This window comes from Rutidosis leptorrhynchoides, chromosome 7 (assembly GCF_046630445.1).
Source record: "Rutidosis leptorrhynchoides isolate AG116_Rl617_1_P2 chromosome 7, CSIRO_AGI_Rlap_v1, whole genome shotgun sequence".
Taxonomy (NCBI): domain Eukaryota; kingdom Viridiplantae; phylum Streptophyta; class Magnoliopsida; order Asterales; family Asteraceae; genus Rutidosis; species Rutidosis leptorrhynchoides.
In genome coordinates, this window is record NC_092339.1 from 104020435 (window position 1) to 104038864 (window position 18430).

At 34.2% G+C, this 18430-nt stretch overlaps 2 protein-coding genes across 2 annotated transcripts; one reads left to right on the plus strand and one right to left on the minus strand.

Annotated features, from left to right (window-relative positions):
• Positions 1-197: 197 nt before the first annotated feature.
• LOC139857738 (uncharacterized) lies at positions 198-1249 on the plus strand. The gene is made up of 3 exons (XM_071846566.1): positions 198-438; positions 538-802; positions 904-1249. The coding sequence occupies exons 1-3, from the start codon at positions 318-320 to the stop codon at positions 1121-1123; spliced, it is 606 nt and encodes a 201-aa protein (XP_071702667.1). The 5' UTR covers positions 198-317; the 3' UTR covers positions 1124-1249.
• Positions 1250-2803: 1554 nt separating this feature from the next.
• On the minus strand, positions 2804-6118 carry LOC139859486 (cation/H(+) antiporter 1-like). The gene is made up of 4 exons (XM_071848272.1): positions 5981-6118; positions 4878-5876; positions 3380-4317; positions 2804-3089 (listed from the first exon to the last, which is right to left on the minus strand). The coding sequence occupies exons 1-4, from the start codon at positions 6116-6118 to the stop codon at positions 2804-2806; spliced, it is 2361 nt and encodes a 786-aa protein (XP_071704373.1).
• Positions 6119-18430: the final 12312 nt, after the last annotated feature.

Here is an 18430-nt window from a genome sequence, read left to right on the forward strand (position 1 = left end):
AACCAACGGTCTAGATTACTAAACAAAAACATGACCCACAACCAACGGCCAAAATTCCCATTATAACCGTCCAAATTTTCGGATATTCCTCCGGCATATCCAACCACCACTACACTATATTTTCCTTCTCATCTTCAATTATTTTATCTTACAAATAATTAATTAATTAAAATAAATTACTCCAATAATTATCTTCACTTTCACTTTTGAATTATCGAATCCTCTTTTTCTATATATATATAATCCCCATCTTATCCAGAATCAATCTTGTCTAGATTCCACTAAATCTTATCTCTAACAATAATTGATCATCAATCATGTCTCAACAACTCTCACCGGATCAAGAACAATTCATCGACAAACTTAATCTTTTCAAGATCAAAGGCAGAGATAAACACGGCCGTAAAATTCTTCGAATCATCGGTAAATATTTTCCAGGTAAAATTTCAAAGCCTTGAATAACAGCATAATTATCGCAGTTTTATTACTCAAATTAAATTAATAAATTTTAAAGTTTATTTTACAAAACTGTTGCAGCAAGGAGTATAAGTGTTGACGTGTTGAACAAATATTTAGAAAATAAAATATTTCCTAAATTCGAAGATAGACCTTTTGCGATCGCGTACATCCACACAGATGTCTGTAAGAGTGAAAATTTGCCTAAAATCTCGTTCCTTGGAGTAATTTACGATTCGATACCAATCAATGTAAAACAGAATCTAGAAACTGTTTATTTCGTTCATCCAGATCTACAATCGAAACTATTTCTAGCCACGTTTGGCCGGTTTATTTTCACCGGAGGGTAAGTATGTTATGTTATAATTTGAAGGCCGTGAAATTTAAATAAAATTATAAATTATAATTGATTGAAATTGTGTGTGTGTGTGTGTGTGTGTGTAACAGGTTATATGGAAAGCTCAAGTATGTGAGTAGATTAGATTATTTGTGGGAGGCGATAAGGAGAAATGAGATTGAGGTGCCGGAATTTGTGCGCGATCATGATGAAGAACTTGAGTATCGGCCGATGATGGATTATGGAATGGAGAGTGATCATCCTAGGGTTTATGGTGCACCTGTGGTTGAATCATCTGTACGGATGTATTCAACCAGGTGTATTTCGTAGGGATGATTATAAACGACGCCGTGCTACAAGACTTTTTAGGCTCTGAGCGTTTGTTTTGTTCTGTTTGTGGAATGTTTTGTTCTTTAGGTACGACGCCAAGAATAAAGATTCTATTTTCCGTAAAAACTACTCGGTATAACTTTGTAATATTTACAGTAAATCATAAAAAAAGTAGACTAGAAACAAAACACAACACAAAGGCAGCAACGTCCTAACACAAATGAAAAACTACAACCAAAGAACTGAAATTGAATAATAAGTTGTAAACAACGTGAATAAGTTATTTTTGAGTAATCTAACCCGATTATTCCATGTAATATTTTTGTCCCTTTATCTTAACAACTCAAAATATGTTGCTAAGTGATTAAACGTGTTAGTGCATATTTGTAATTCCTAGTTCTATGAACGTTATCGTGTACCCCAGTCTTGTAATGTTGAACTTTGTACCGGGAATCGTGACTATTGAATGTTTGATATTGTGTGTGAATGTGTTAATCAATAGATAAACTAACTAGACAGTCGATACCGACAGTCGACACAGTGCAAGGTCGGTGTAAGTTGATATTCGATCGACTAAACACGACAGTCGATCGACTGTCGCTGCAGACATTATATATACGGGTTTCATGATTCATTGATAGTTTACACATTCTCACGTAACCTTAGCCGATTGTTATTATTCCCTGACCTCCAACCTACTGAATAACACCTTCGGCATAGTTCTAATCTAGATTAAGGTCTAGGTTCGACTAATTCGGTCCCGTGAACAAACCGCAATTCGCTTGAGTCTAGGTCTAGTGTTTCTTCGCCTCTAGATCGAGTCTAGATTGATTCTAAGATCCAGATATTTTGTCTACAAAACCAAATTACAGGGTAGGTTAACTACATTATTGTCGTCACTTGGTTAGTATAAGTGACATTTATATACAAAACCACTCGCAATGGTGACTCACCTGACAAAAGCATGATTAGTGAAATGATGGTGAGTAGCTCGGCGATTATTTCATGAGTGATGGTAGGGCTCAATGGTTTTATATTTTGTAAGGTCACTCCCTACCATAACAGTCTTTAACAGAACTTTTCATTTTCACATCATGACATATCAGCACAAAAATCTTTAACATTCCTTAACTATATCATATACTCCACCATCAAACTTTAATCCATTTGAATTATTTTAAAGATACATTTTGCAGTTTTTCATGTGGTACATAAAAGGAAAAAAAAAAAAAACTTGAAAACTGCATGGGCCCACTTATACTCGTTACAACTCTGCTGCAGGAGTCACAAACGAAGCTTTTGGCAAATTGGTGCCGATCATCGTTACTCAAAAATGCTCGTTAACGAGCCCTCTCACCATCCGCAGATTGTGGTCTAACTTGTACATTTTATCTTTTGTGGGGTATATTTAATTTGTGATTTCATGTTAGTGAATGATTGGAGGATTTAGCAAAAGGTTAATGAAAGAGAGTTATGTTGATGTGGACGACAAAATTCGTATAAATTAGAGCAATAGTTGAGCTTGACATATCCAGGGCCCTTTTCTTTGGAAATGCTCACAGAAGTAGAAAACCAGTGGTAAGTTATATCACTCATTTATCACAGCTGCATCTATGTAAATCACTATATGATTATAAACTCGCTCTCTTAATAATGGACTTTGTTGACTTCTACATACACCTAAATGTCATCATGGTCACCTTGTTTGTGTACACGTTGTTGAATAACCAAAACTGAACCGCTAATATTAAATTCCGAAGAAGCCAAAAAATCTCCTACAGTCCCTAGCTCGGGACACTCTTCCCAATCACTCATTCCAGTCGTAAGAGCCGAATCTAATCTTCCACTACCCTTTCCTACTATGATCACTGAGTACATGTTCGCCATGTCTATCAAAACCATCGCTGTGTGGGCCCCATTGTCCACATACTTCTCAACAAATCCGGCTTTGCCTGATGTCACATAACTGAAATTAAAAAGCATAAGAACATGATACGAATTATAGTTTGTGAACATGATTAAAAAACTACGATTTTCTTAGTTGTTTAATAAGTGTTCCTGATATAATTCCAAGAGGACATTACATAAATTTTTTTGGTGTTTAATGGTTAAGAGTGTATTTAATTCTGAATGGTTCTGCAACGATATTCAACACCATATACCATTAAGTGGTCAGAAACAAACGCGTTAAATACTTAATGGTTCCACATTCAGCATTGAATCAATCAATTAAGAAGTAATCAAACACAACCTTACCTGTGATAGAACTTTTTTAAGGCAGAGCTGTCTGCTTTGTCAATATCTGCATCGATATTCAATGCAGCTTTTGGAACATCATTACCCTTAGCCGAAACGTTAATTCCCACATTCACAACCTTTTTTGATGTTGGCAGAAACCGAATAATAGTCAGATTACTATGATGATGTCTGCTAATTCGTTTACTAACTCCTAACGCTTCTCGATCATCAGGCCCACCAAAAAACAAACATGCCGTTTGTTGCAAACATTCAGATCCAGTAACCAGTGACGCCTTAGCTGTATGCCTACGATCTATAAGAATCGCAACTGAACATGGAGCATCATGCATTACTTTTTGATTTATTCTCCTTATACTCTCCTTATCCTTCTCAAATTTCCCATCTATACGTTGATGTTTGTGAAATGGAAGTATTATAATCGATGCACGAACGTTGTCCACAAACTCACAAACTTCTTGACACATTCTCAGTTGCGGTGATACAGTTTTAACTTGATGAATTGTTATATTTGTCTCTGCGGTTAATATGTCAACCGCCTCATTTATTTCCCCTGTGTCATCTACATCATAAACATCATCATCATCATCATCATCATCATCACTACTAAGTTCTTCTTGGTGCTTATAATCTGCTGAATTTTCGGTTTGTTGCTCACGTAGCTCAACCAAGTGCATGAAGTAAGGTGTGATCGGAGCATCTTCATGTCCTCTTAGTGATTCGATGAGACTAACCATAGTAGGGACCATGTGCGGACTATGCACGCAAACTAATAGTTTTAGCTCCTTTTTAGGACTTAAAAATTCCAAAGGTATATGTTTTATACCGAACGTTTGACCTTCTCTTTTCACCAAGAAACTAACTACCATGGATGAGACCATAGAACTAATCAGAACACATATAATCATCAAATTGTAGAACAGATAACTTGTGACAGCCTGCGCGCATTACCACAAAACTAACATCAACTCTTTTTCTATAAGAGATACATTCAGTGGCGGATCTAGTGTAGAGCAACTTCAATATGCCGCCCCGACGACCAAATTTTTAGTGCATTTACAAGTTAAGGTTTGACGTCTTAAGTTATTATAATATTCTTTTCTAAGTTTTTAACGTTTTGACCATGTCGAACAAAAATCCTGGATCCGCCAACGGATACACTGAAAATTTGTATTGTAGGAGTTGGAATGGTAAAGTTTAGGATTTTGCTAATGACATCGCTTAGGGTTGTCGTTAACGTGCATAGTTATATTGTATCATAGCAGTTGAGAATGTCTTTTTGATGGGGGTCAGGCAAATCTAAAACTAATTTATGCACGTTAACGACAGTTCTAAGGGTTGTCATTAGCAAAATCCTAAAGTTTAACATCGTAAACTATTACAGAGTATATTGTTTTTTTCAATTTTTTTTATGTTTAGAAACTATCAGAAGAATTTTTCTGGATCTGCCACTGAATGCATTGAAATTTTTTGTCTTTTGGAATGATAAAGCACTTACTTTATTGAGCATAGCCGACGTCAACGTTAAAAGATCAACATGCCCCTTCATGTTGAAGAGAAACGCGAGAAGAACACCCTCGTTCAACGGTCTTTTCAAATAGCGACAAGCTAAAAGCGTGCCAACGATCTTCCCACCAATGCTCAACAAGATCACCATAACAACAATGCCAATGTTTCTTATGCTATTGAGATACCTAATATCGGTTCTAAACCCAACGAACCCAAAGTAAATTGGGAATATAAAGTTGTGAACCGTATATGTCATTGTAGCCAACATGGTCCTAGCCGATTTACCTTGTCGTGGAAACATCAAGCCCATAATAAAACAAGCTATTACACTGCTAAATCCCATAGTTTCAAGTGTCATAGCAGCCGATACCACGATTAAACATATCAGCATGATATCAATAGGTCTTAAATGCTTTCGGTTTCTGCTATGGCGATTAAGGGAATTAGCTAAGTAATTGGTTAAAATAACAACTCCCACAAGAAGCAGTAGGGAAAAAAGACCCTTTAGTAGCCACCTAAAAAAACCATCTCTGTGTCTTACTGCTGTAATTATTATTAAAATAAATACAGCATACATATCGGAGATCAACGAACAATATATAGCCAAACGTCCAAAATCAGTGGTCGTAAACTTCAAATCAGCAACTAATCGAAACACAATAGGAGACGCTGTACTGGCTAAAATTACTGTAAGGACTAAAGCCAACATGACTATCGACCCTTGCGAGTTAGTTTCCTCATATACAAAATAGCTAATAGCTGTTGCGAATATTGTACACATTAAACAGCCACCAAACGCGATGACGCTTGTTGTACTTGAGTGATTAATTATATAAGATACATCCATTTCAAGGCCTATGAGAAACATGATACCAATTCTACTGTAAAGTGCCAAACTTGCATAGAAATCAATAACGAAATTTTCAAAGAAGAAGTTGTGTATTTGAGGCCATCTTGATAAACATGATGGACCAAGGACGAACCCTGCCTGCAAAATACGAAAAGGTGGTGTAAAAACATAATCGAAACCATAAGTTTTATTCGAGTATAGATTTCATAAACGGTATAAGATGGATGACGTGACATACTTACGAGGATCTGGGCAATAGGGGCGTGTTGTCCTAAGGGCTTAAGGATAATGTGAAAAACGTGCGACAGGACCAAAATGGTCGAGACCTGTGCAGTCATGGACAACGCCGGGTTCACGTTAACGTTGCATAATTCATCCATTTTTGCAGTTTGGGGATATTAGTTGTCCTGAAAAATTGAGTCAAAAAGAGAGAAAATCAAAATTTGTAAGATTTTTGTGACTGCAACAATGAAGGCATTAACCTTTCCTGATTTTAGGGAAGAGGTAGAGATGCAATGGTTACAAGATTTCCTATGCATTTTTGTAGATTTACTAAAAGTTCAACCATTGATATTATTTTAACAGATATATGTGGTAAATATTTTATAAAGGCATAGTTATATCTTTAAAACACAAACTGGAAGAAATATTTATTATATAATTGTTCGATTTAACTGGAGATTAGCGAAAGAAATATTTATTATATTATTGTTCCGGCTGGAGCATCTCCAATGAACCGGGAGACGCGATTATACCTGCTTAAGATACATATATGGTATAAAACTGTACAACATGTATTACAAACTTGGCATCAGAATTTCAATAATTCAGCCAAAATTATTGCTGAATTGAAATCATTGATTTGATACTAGTTTTATACTAGAATTGTGTTAAAACTTCAAGTACGTGATTTTAAATCTTCCATTAGGATTTAAGTTAAAGATCTAAAGCTAGAGTCGTAATCATTTGCATCCATAAATTTGCTTGAAAATAAAGGGACCAATGAGAACGCGACATGTGGCGCGAAAATCACATGTGATTGAAAAAAAATTCGAAATTTTTTTTTTTTAATTTTTTTTTTCGAAATTTTTTTTTTTGAATTTTTTTTTTAAATCATATGTGATTATGCATGTCAATCACATGTGATTGTAAACCCAATCACATGTGATTATGCATGGCAAATCCAATCACATGTGATTATACAATTCAATCACATGTGATTGTGCAGGTAAATCACATGTGATTGTAAAAAAAAAAAAATTTAAAAATTTTTTTTAAAAAAAAATTTCGAAAAAGAAAATTTAAATAACAAATTTTCCGAAAAAAAATTTTGAATTTTTTTTCCAATCACATGTGATTTTCGCGACACATGTCGCGCTCTCATTGGTCCCTTGAATCTCAACTTAATTTATGGACTCAAATGAATATTCCTCTCTAAAGCTATAACAAACATAAACAAAACAAAGCAAACAGCCTGATCATCAAGAGAAGGCAAAACTAAAGCTATAACAAACAGAATCTAAAGAAAGGATGAGATATACTAAACACTGCAAACGAACAAACAAAACAGCGACAGAGACCGGGACTACTTCGTTCACCATCGCAACCCTAAAATCATTCTCAACAAAACAACTTGTTACGAAGAGAATTCCTAGTAGTCATAGATATAGATTTGTGATTAATATTTAGACTAGGCTTATTCATTAAGTGCTTAATTGTAAGTGACTTAATGTGTGGTAAAAATACCAAGTCACACCATAGAATTAGCAAGCATTTGCCATTTCACACACTTTGTTTCCTCCAAATGCTCTCTCGAACGTATTGAGAGACTAGGTCATAGTGACATCAAATTGATCATTACCATTTTTTTGTGTGTGGCAAAATAAAGATTATATTAAACAACCAAACATACACAAGCCGAATATACTATAAGCTCAAAAGAACAAAACAGACAGAGAAATGCAAGCCCAAAACAAGGGCTAAATAACCCCAACATACAACTACAACAGGCTATATCTATTGTCATCCCACTTTAACTTCCAAATACTAGCCACATTTAAGATTGCATCCGAATTCTTGACTTTTAAAAGCAACAATTTAAGCTGAACATAACTTTGGATCACACTAATCAGATCACTCACAGACCTCTTTTTCTGTTGAAAAACCCTCATATTCCTCTCTTGCCACAAGAAGTAAACACAAGCAGCAAGAAATATCCTGTTAACTATGTTCCAAATGTTATTAGTATTAGGATATTATCTTCCATTTTGATTATTGAAGAATGTTAAAACCCTGAAAAGGAGTAAAACGTGTTTCCCTAGCCTTAAGGAGGATCCTTTAGATAAGGGCTATATAAATGATCCAAGGCTCTCTAGAAACACTAAGTTTAGCCACCGTTATGTAGAGATTTGAAGAGAGCCGTGGAAGTCAATCTTGACCGATTGCACTTTTAGATCTTACGATAAGTAATACCTTCACATGTGAATTGTTGTGCCAGTTTAAATACCATTATGATACTTGTTTTTATTTAATATTGTATTTAGGTACATCGAGAATCATGTTGGGGCTACCTTCCCACCAGTAGCTACAAAATGTTGCTGCTTTTATAACGTCTTGGTTTTATTGTTCGAGTATTTTTAGCCGCTTTTTATTTATCTAGATTGATAATCATATTTTTTTTGTTTCTGAATTTCATACTGAATGCGATTACATGAGAGTGTAGTTTCGTTTTGAAGATAATTATTGGCCGGAAAACACAAATTTGAAGCCACTACATTCCCCACAAAATAGGGCAAAATTTTGTAGAGAATTTTTCGAAAAATTTTAAATTGCAGATTAGACCCATTTTCGCAAAATAACTAGAAAACGGCGCAACGAGCGAGACTTTCTTAAGGTTTTCCCCCGTTCGAAGCAGTTTAGATGCCGAAAATGACATTTTACTATTTTTTTAAGGTGAATTTTGCACTTTTAGATCTTACGATAAGTAATACCTTCACATGTGAATTGTTGTGCCCGTTTAAAACTACTATGATACTTATTTTTATTTAATATTGTATTTAGGTACATCGAGAATCATGTTGGGGCTACTATCTCACCACTAGATACAAAACGTTGATGCATTTTATAACGTCTTGGTTTTATTGTTCGAGTATTTTTAGCCAGTTTTTTATTTCTCTAGATTCATAACCATATTTTTGTTTTTGTTTCTGAATTTCATATTGAATGCGAATACATGAGAGTGTAGTTTCGTTTTGATAATAATTAATGGCCGCAAAACACAAATTTGAAGTCACTACATTCCCCACAAAATCGAGCAAAATTTTGTGGGAAGTTTTTCGAAAAATTTTCAATTGCAGATTAGACCCATTTTCGCAAGATAACTATAAAACGGCGCTACGAGCAAGACTTTCTTAAGGCTTTCCCCTGTTCGAAGAAGTTTAGATGCCGAAAATGACATTTTACTATTTTTAAAGAAGAATTTTGCACTTTTAGATATTACGATAAATAATACCTTCACATGTGAATTGTAGTGCCTGTTTAAATACTACTATGATAGTTGTTTTTATTTAATATTGTATTTAGGTACATCCAGAATCATGTTGGGGCTACTATCTCACCACTAGCTACAAAATGTCGCTGCTTTTATAATGTTTTGGTTTATTGTTCGAGTATTTTTAGCCTTTTTTTATTTATCTAGATTTATAACCATATTTTTTTATTTGTTTCTATATTTCATATTGAATGCGATTATATGAGAGTGTAGTTTCGTTTTGATGATAATTAATGGCCGCAAAACACAAATTTGAAGTCACTACATTTTCTACAAAATCGGGCAAAAAATTTTGTAGGGAATTTTTCTTGAAAATTTTTAAAATGCAGATTTTGCCCATTTTCGCAAGATAAATAGAAAACAGCGCTACGAGGAAGACTTCCTTAAGGCTTTCCCCCGTTCAAAGCAGTTTAGATGCCGAAAATGACATTTTACTATTTTTAAAGGTGAATTTTGCTATTTTAGATCTTACGATAAGTAATACCTTCACATGTAAATTGTTGTGCCTGTTTAAATACCACTATGATACTTGTTTTTATTTAATATTGTATTTAGGTACATCGAGAATCATGTTGGGGCTACTATTTCAACACTAGCTATAAAATGTTGCTGCTTTTATAACGTCTTGGTTTTATTGTTCGAGTATTTTTAGCAGCTTTTTTATTTCTCTAGATTCATAAACATATTTTTATTTTTGTTTCTAAATTTCATATTGAATGCGAATATATGAGAGTGTAGTTTCATTTTGATGATAACTAATGGCCGAAAAACACAAATTTGAAGTCACTACATTCCCCACAAAATGGGGCAAAATTTTTTAGCGAATTTTACAAAAAAAAATTAAATTGCAGATTAGGCTCATCTTCCCAAGATAAATAGAAATAGGCGCTAAAACTTCCTTAAGGCTTTCCCCCGTTCGAAGTAGTTTAGATGCCGAAATGACATTTTATATTTTTAAAGGTGAATTTTGCACTTTTAGATCTTACGATAAGTAATACCATCACATGTGAATTGTTGTGCCTGTTTAAATACCATTATGATACTTGTTTTTATTTAATATTGTATTTAGGTACATCGAGAATCATTTTGGGGCTACTATCTCACCACTAGCTACAAAACGTTGCTCCTTTTATAACGTCTTGGTTTTATTGTTCGAGTATTTTTAGGCGCTTTTTTATTTCTCTAGATTCATAACCATATTTTTACTTTTGTTTCTAAATTTCATATTGAATGCGAATATATGAGAGTGTAGTTTCATTTTGATGATAATTAATGGCCCAAAAACACAAATTTGAAGTCAGTACATTCTCCACAAAATCGGACAAAATTTTTTGACGAATTTTACAAAAAATTTTAAATTGCAGATTAGGCCCATTTTTCCAAGATAAATAGAAATAGGCGCTACGAGTAAGACTTCCTTAAGGCTTTTCCCCGTTCGAAGTAGTTTAGATGTCGAAATGACATTTTACTATTTTTAAAGGTGAATTTTGCACTTTTAGATCTTACGATAAGTAACACCTTCACATGTGAATTGTTGGCTCTGTTTAAATACCACTATGATACTTGTTTTTATTTAATATTGTATTTAGGTACATCGAGAATCATGTTGGAGCTACTATCTCACCTCTAGCTTAAAACGTTGTTGCTTTTATAACATCTTGGTTTTATTGTTCGGGTATTTTAGCCGCTTTTTTATTTCTCTAGATTCATAACCATATTTTTGTTTTTGTTTCTAAATTTCATATTGAATGCAAATATATGAGAGTGTAGTGTCATTTTGAAGATAATTAATGGCCGCAAAACACAAATTTGAAGTCACTACATTCACCACAAAATCAGAAAAAAATTTGTGGGGAATTTTCCGAAAATTATTAAATTGCAGATTAGGCCCTTTCCGCAAGATAACTACAAAACGGCACTACGAGAAATTCTTCCTTAAGGCTTTCCCCCGTTCGAAGCAGTTTAGATACCGAAAATGACATTTTACTATTTTTAAAGGTGAATTTTGCACTTTTAGATCTTACGATAAGTTATACATTCACATGTGAATTGTTGTGCCAGTTTGAATACCACTATGATACTTGTTTTTATTTAATATCATATTTGTAACGACCCAACCCGTTATCCTACCAAAAACGTGTCATAAAAAAAAATTTGTAACACAGTTCATCTGGACGGCGTCCAGTTATCTGGACGGCGTCCATGTAGTGACCCGAACTTTTCCATGTTTATATATATTAATTGAGATTGATATTTACATGATTAAATGTTTCCAACATGTTAAGCAATCAAACTTGTTAAGACTTGATTAATTGAAATATGTTTCATATAGACAATTGACCACCCAAGTTGACCGGTGATTCACGAACGTTAAAACTTGTAAAAACTATATGATGACATATATATGGATATATATATAGTTAACATGATACTATGATAAGTAAACATATCATTAAGCATATTAACAATGAACTACATATGTAAAAACAAGGCTACTAACTTAATGATTTTTAAACGAGACATATATGTAACGATTATCGTTGTAAAGACATTTAATATATATATATATATATATATATATATCATATTAAGAGATATTCATACATGATAATATCATGATAATATAATAATTTAAAATCTCATTTGATATTATAAACATTGGGTTAACAACATTTAACAAGATCGTTAACCTAAAGGTTTCAAAACAACACTTACATGTAACGACTAACGATGACTTAACGACTCAGTTAAAATGTATATACATGTAGTGTTTTAATATGTATTTATACACTTTTGAAAGACTTCCATACACTTATCAAAATACTTCTACTTAACAAAAATGCTTACAATTACATCCTCGTTCAATTTCATCAACAATTCTACTCGTATGCACCCGTATTCGTACTCGTACAATACACAGCTTTTAGATGTATGTACTATTGGTATATACACTCCAATGATCAGCTCTTAGCAGCCCATGTGTGTCACCTAACACATGTGGGAACCATCATTTGGCAACTAGCATGAAATATCTCATAAAATTACAAAAATATGAGTAATCATTCATGACTTATTTACATGAAAACAAAATTACATATCCTTTATATCTAATCCATACACCAACGACCAAAAACACCTACAAACACTTTAATTCTTCAATTTTCTTCATCTAATTGATCTCTCTCAAGTTCTATCTTCAAGTTCTAAGTGTTCTTCATATATTCTACAAGTTCTAGTTACATAAAATCAAGAATACTTTCAAGTTTGCTAGCTCACTTCCAATCTTGTAAGGTGATCATCCAACCTCAAGAAATCTTTGATTCTTACAGTAGGTTATCATTCTAATTCAAGGTAATAATCATATTCAAACTTTGGTTCAATTTCTATAACTATAACAATCTTATTTCAAGTGATGATCTTACTTGAACTTGTTTTCGTGTCATGATTCTGCTTCAAGAACTTCGAGCCATCCAAGGATCCATTGAAGCTAGATCCGTTTTTCTCTTTTCCAGTAGGTTTATCCAAGGAACTTAAGGTAGTAATGATGTTCATAACATCATTCGATTCATACATATAAAGCTATCTTATTCGAAGGTTTAAACTTGTAATCACTAGAACATAGTTTAGTTAATTCTAAACTTGTTCGCAAACAAAAGTTAATCCTTCTAACTTGACTTTTAAAATCAACTAAACACATGTTCTATATCTATATGATATGCTAACTTAATGGTTTAAAACCTGGAAACACGAAAAACACCGTAAAACCTGATTTACGCCGTCGTAGTAACACCGCAGGCTGTTTTGGGTTAGTTAATTAAAAACTATGATAAACTTTCATTTAAAAGTTGTTATTCTGAGAAAATGATTTTTATTGTGAACATGAAACTATATCCAAAAATTATGGTTAAACTCAAAGTGGAAGTATGTTTTCTAAAATGGTCATCTAGACGTCGTTCTTTCGACTGAAATGACTACCTTTAAAAAAATGACTTGTAACTTATTTTTCTGACTATAAACCTATACTTTTTCTGTTTAGGTTCATAAAATAGAGTTCAATATGAAACCATAGCAATTTGATTCACTCAAAACGGATTTAAAATGAAGAAGTTATGGGTAAAACAAGATTGGATAATTTTTCTCATTTTAGCTACGTGAAAATTGTTAAAAAATCTATTCCAACCATAACTTAATCAACTTGTATTGTATATTATGTAATCTTGAGATACCATAGACACGTATACAATGTTTCGACCTATCATGTCGACACATCTATATATATTTCGGAACAACCATAGACACTCTATATGTGAATGTTGGAGTTAGCTATACAGGGTTGAGGTTGATTCCAAAATATATATAGTTTGAGTTGTGATCAATACTGAGATACGTATACACTGGGTCGTGGATTGATTCAAGATAATATTTATCGATTTATTTCTGTACATCTAACTGTGGACAACTAGTTGTAGGTTACTAACGAGGACAGCTGACTTAATAAACTTAAAACATCAAAATATATTAAAAGTGTTGTAAATATATTTTGAACATACTTTGATATATATGTATATATTGTTATAGGTTCGTGAATCAACCAGTGGCCAAGTCTTACTTCCCGACGAAGTAAAAATATGTGAAAGTGAGTTATAGTCCCACTTTTAAAATCTAATATTTTTGGGAAGAGAATACATGCAGGTTTTATAAATGATTTACAAAATAGACACAAGTACGTGAAACTACATTCTATGGTTGAATTATCGAAATCGAATATGCCCCTTTTTATTAAGTCTGGTAATCTAAGAATTAGGGAACAGACACCCTAATTGACGCGAATCCTAAAGATAGATCTATCGGGCCCAACAAGCCCCATCCAAAGTACCGGATGCTTTAGTACTTCGAAATTTATATCATATCCGAAGGGTGTCCCGGAATGATGGGGATATTCTTATATATGCATCTTGTTAATGTCGGTTACCAGGTGTTCACCATATGAATGATTTTTATCTCTATGTATGGGATGTGTATTGAAATATGAAATCTTGTGGTCTATTGTTACGATTTGATATATATAGGTTAAACCTATAACTCACCAACATTTTTGTTGACGTTTTAAGCATGTTATTCTCAGGTGATTATTAAGAGCTTCCGCTGTCGCATACTTAAATAAGGACGAGATTTGGAGTCCATGCTTGTATGATATTGTGTAAAAACTGCATTCAAGAAACTTATTTTGTTGTAACATATTTGTATTGTAAACCATTATGTAATGGTCGTGTGTAAACAGGATATTTTAGATTATCATTATTTGATAATCTACGTAAAGCTTTTTAAACCTTTATTGATGAAATAAAGGTTATGGTTTGTTTTAAAATGAATGCAGTCTTTGAAAAACGTCTCATATAGAGGTCAAAACCTCGCAACGAAATCAATTAATATGGAACGTTTTTAATCAATAAGAACAGGACATTTCAGTTGGTATCAGAGCGTTGGTCTTAGAGAACCAGAATTTTGCATTAGTGTGTCTTATCGAGTTTGTTAGGATGCATTAGTGAGTCTGGACTTCGACCGTGTTTACTTGAAAAATGATTGCTTAACAAATTTTGTTGGAAACTATATATTTTTAACATGTGAATATTATGTGATATATTAATCTCTTAACGCGTTTGATATTATGTGATAGATGTCTACCTCTAGAACAAGTCCCATTGACTCACCTAATAATAATGAAGAGTCAAATGTAAATTGGAATGATTCGTGGACTGATTCACAAGTTCCCGAAGAGGAACCGGAAGAAGAGTCGGAACCGGAAGAAGAATCGAAACCGGAAGAAGAATCGGAACCGGATGAAGAAATAGAACCGGTGGGGGAAATAATAAAACGGTTAAGTAAAAGAAAATCCTCAACCAACCGACCAAGGTTAATTATGGTCAATGGTGTTTCCGCCAAGGAAGCAAAATATTGGGAGGATTACCAATTCTCCGATGAATCGGATTCCGATGAGAATTCCGATGATGTTATAGAAATTACCCCAACTGAATTTAAAAAGGCAAAAGAAAATAATAAGGGAAAGGGCATAAAAATAGAGAAATCTAATTCCAACCCCAATGAACTTTATATGTATCGTCAACCCCCGAAGTCCTTAAGTTGTAACAATGACCTGGGAACCTCAAAACCACCAGGTTTTTCTAAACCAATGTGGATAACGACGGCTCGTATTAGGGGAACATCATATATCCCTAGAAACTTGGCAAAACGAACTAAAACCGAAGAAGAAGAAACAAGCGAGTCGGAATAAGATAGTTGTATTCATGTGGTGTAATATATGTAATATAGTGTGCTTATGCTTTATGATATATGTAAAAATTGCTTGTATTAATAAGTATTTTTTTTATGAATCTAACTATTGTCTATTTTACAGTATAAAAACACAAAATGGATAGACAACCCAATATTTTAAGAGACCTACCCGGAGACATGATTGATGAAATCTTGTCTAGAGTCGGTCAGAATTCTTCGGCACAACTATTTAAGGCGAGATCAGTTTGTAAGACATTCGAAGAACGTTCCAAGAATGCCTTGGTTTATAAAAGGCTTTCGTTCGAAAGATGGGGGATATCACATTGGGAAATCCATAAGTTACGATGTGTTTACTTTGACGCATATATTGCGGGGAACCCAAATGCTATTTTACGCAATGGGTTAAGAAATTATTTTGACTCAATATATCCAAATATTGGACTTCGTGATTTAGAAAAAGCGGCTAACATGCAACATAAAGAAGCATGTTATGCTTACGGATTAGTAATGTTCGCTTCTCACCAAAGTGAGAACAAGAACATCGGCCTACAACTATTAAACAAAACGTTTCCACAAGTGACGGAGTCGGTAATTGGGGTAAGAAATGAGGTTTTTAGATTGTTACGGGACTGTTGGACATTACGTAACCCTCGTCCCTTTGACGACGTTACAACACGCTGTCTTATCAACGGCCATAACGGTTATGTTCCACAAGACCAAGGATGGGAAGTAGTCCTAGTAAAACCAGAATGCATGACTTGTTTCTGGACGTATGAATTACGTGTCTTTATTGCCTTTGCTGAACGACTTGTGTACTAGCTAGAATTATCTTCACAACTATCTTGTATCAAAGTTATTGTGTGCTATATTTCATGTTTTATGTAAAATAAGCGGTATTGTAAGTTTGTAAAATATTGTATAAAAGTTTGAACGCGAAATATTATTATAATCAGTTTTTCATATAGAATTGTAGTAGTTGAATTGTATATTAGCTACTAAGTATGAACTTAACGGGTAGGTACTACCCGAATTTAAACTTATAAAACGCTAATATGAAGAAAAAGCTTTTATAAATGAGTTCATATTATGCTACGAAATACTATTAACTACTCTTAATATTCTGTATGATTAACTTGTTCCATTTGACTATTTTGAAGGAAATGGCACCGACTACTCGACACACCGTGAATATGAATGAAGAGGAATTCCGTACTTTTCTAGCTTCAAACATAGCCGCAGTACAGGCTGCGCTACATACCAACAATAACCTTGGATCTAGCAGTACAGGAAATCGTGTAGGATGCACCTACAAAGAATTCACTGCCTGCAAACCTTTAGAATTTGATGGAACCGAAGGACCGATCGGATTGAAACGGTGGACCGAGAAGGTCGAATCGGTGTTTGCCATAAGTAAGTGTACTGAAGAGGACAAAGTAAAGTACGCTACGCATACCTTCACAGGTTCTGCGTTAACATGGTGGAATACCTATCTAGAGCAAGTGGGACAAGACGATGCGTACGCACTACCGTGGTCAGCATTCAAGCACTTGATGAACGAGAAGTACCGTCCCAGAACCGAGGTCAATAAGCTTAAGACAGAACTTAGAGGGTTACGAACCCAAGGATTTGATATTACCACGTACGAAAGACGATTCACAGAATTGTGCCTATTGTGTCCGGGAGTATTCGAAGATGAGGAAGAGAAGATCGACGCGTTTGTGAAAGGATTACCGGAAAGAATCAAGAAGATATAAGTTCACACGAGCCCACCTCCATACAACAGGCATGTAGAATGGCTCACAAACTAGTGAACCAGATTGAAGAAAGAATTAAAGAACAGACTGCTGAAGAGGCCAATGTGAAGCAAGTCAAAAGAAAGTGGGAGGAAAACGGTGATAAGAATCACCAATACAACAACAACAGCAATTACAACAATAATCGCAACAATTATCCCAACAATCGCAACATCAATCGCAACTACAACAAATGGCCCAACAACAACAACAACAACAACAACAACAACAGCAACTACAACAATCATCCCAACAACAATAATAACCGCAACAACAACAACAACAATCAGAAGCAGCTATGCCAAAGGTGTGAAAAGTATCACTCGGGGTTCTGCACCAAATTTTGCAACAAGTGTAAAAGAAATGGTCATAGTGCGGCGAAGTGTGAGGTCTACGGACCAGGGGTTAATAGAACGAAAGGAACAAATGGTGTCGGAACGAGTAATGGCGGAGCAAGTAGTGTCGGAGCAAGTTATGCCAATGTAGTTTGTTATAAATGTGGAAAACCGGGCCACATTATTAGAAATTGCCCGAACCAGGAGAAAACGAATGGACAAGGCCGCGGAAGAGTTTTCAATATTAATGCGGTAGAGGCACAGGAAGACCCGGAGCTTGTTACGGGTACGTTTCTTATTGACAATAAATCTGCTTACGTTTTATTTGATTCGGGTGCGGATAGAAGCTATATGAGTAGAGATTTTTTGTGCTAAATTAAGTTGTCCATTGACGCCTTTGGATAGTAAATTTTTACTCGAATTAGCAAATGGTAAATTAATTTCAGCAGATAATATATGTCGGAATCGAGAAATTAAACTGGTTAGCGAAACATTTAAGATTGATTTGATACCAGTAGAGTTAGGGAGTTTTTATGTCATAATCGGTATGGACTGGTTGAAAGAAGTGAAAGCAGAGATCGTTTGTTACAAAAATGCAATTCGCATTATACGAGAAAAAGGAAAACCCTTAATGGTGTACGGAAAAAGGGCAACACGAAGCTACATCTTATTAGTAATTTGCAGGCACAAAAACTAATAAGAAAAGGTTGCTATACTGTT

What these genes read in the sequence shown, in the direction of transcription:
- LOC139857738 (XM_071846566.1), top strand. Translation starts at nt 318, where the DNA reads ATGTCTCAACAACTCTCACCGGATCAAGAACAATTCATCGACAAACTT. An exon ending in CATCGGTAAATATTTTCCAG is followed by an intron (nt 439 to 537) that starts GTAAAATTTCAA and finishes AAACTGTTGCAG; the next exon opens with CAAGGAGTATAAGTGTTGAC. An exon ending in CGGTTTATTTTCACCGGAGG is followed by an intron (nt 803 to 903) that starts GTAAGTATGTTA and finishes TGTGTGTAACAG; the next exon opens with GTTATATGGAAAGCTCAAGT.
- LOC139859486 (XM_071848272.1), bottom strand. Translation starts at nt 6,118, where the DNA reads ATGGATGAATTATGCAACGTTAACGTGAACCCGGCGTTGTCCATGACT. An exon ending in CGTCGGCTATGCTCAATAAA is followed by an intron (nt 4,318 to 4,877) that starts GTAAGTGCTTTA and finishes TAATGCGCGCAG; the next exon opens with GCTGTCACAAGTTATCTGTT. An exon ending in TTAAAAAAGTTCTATCACAG is followed by an intron (nt 3,090 to 3,379) that starts GTAAGGTTGTGT and finishes TTTTAATTTCAG; the next exon opens with TTATGTGACATCAGGCAAAG.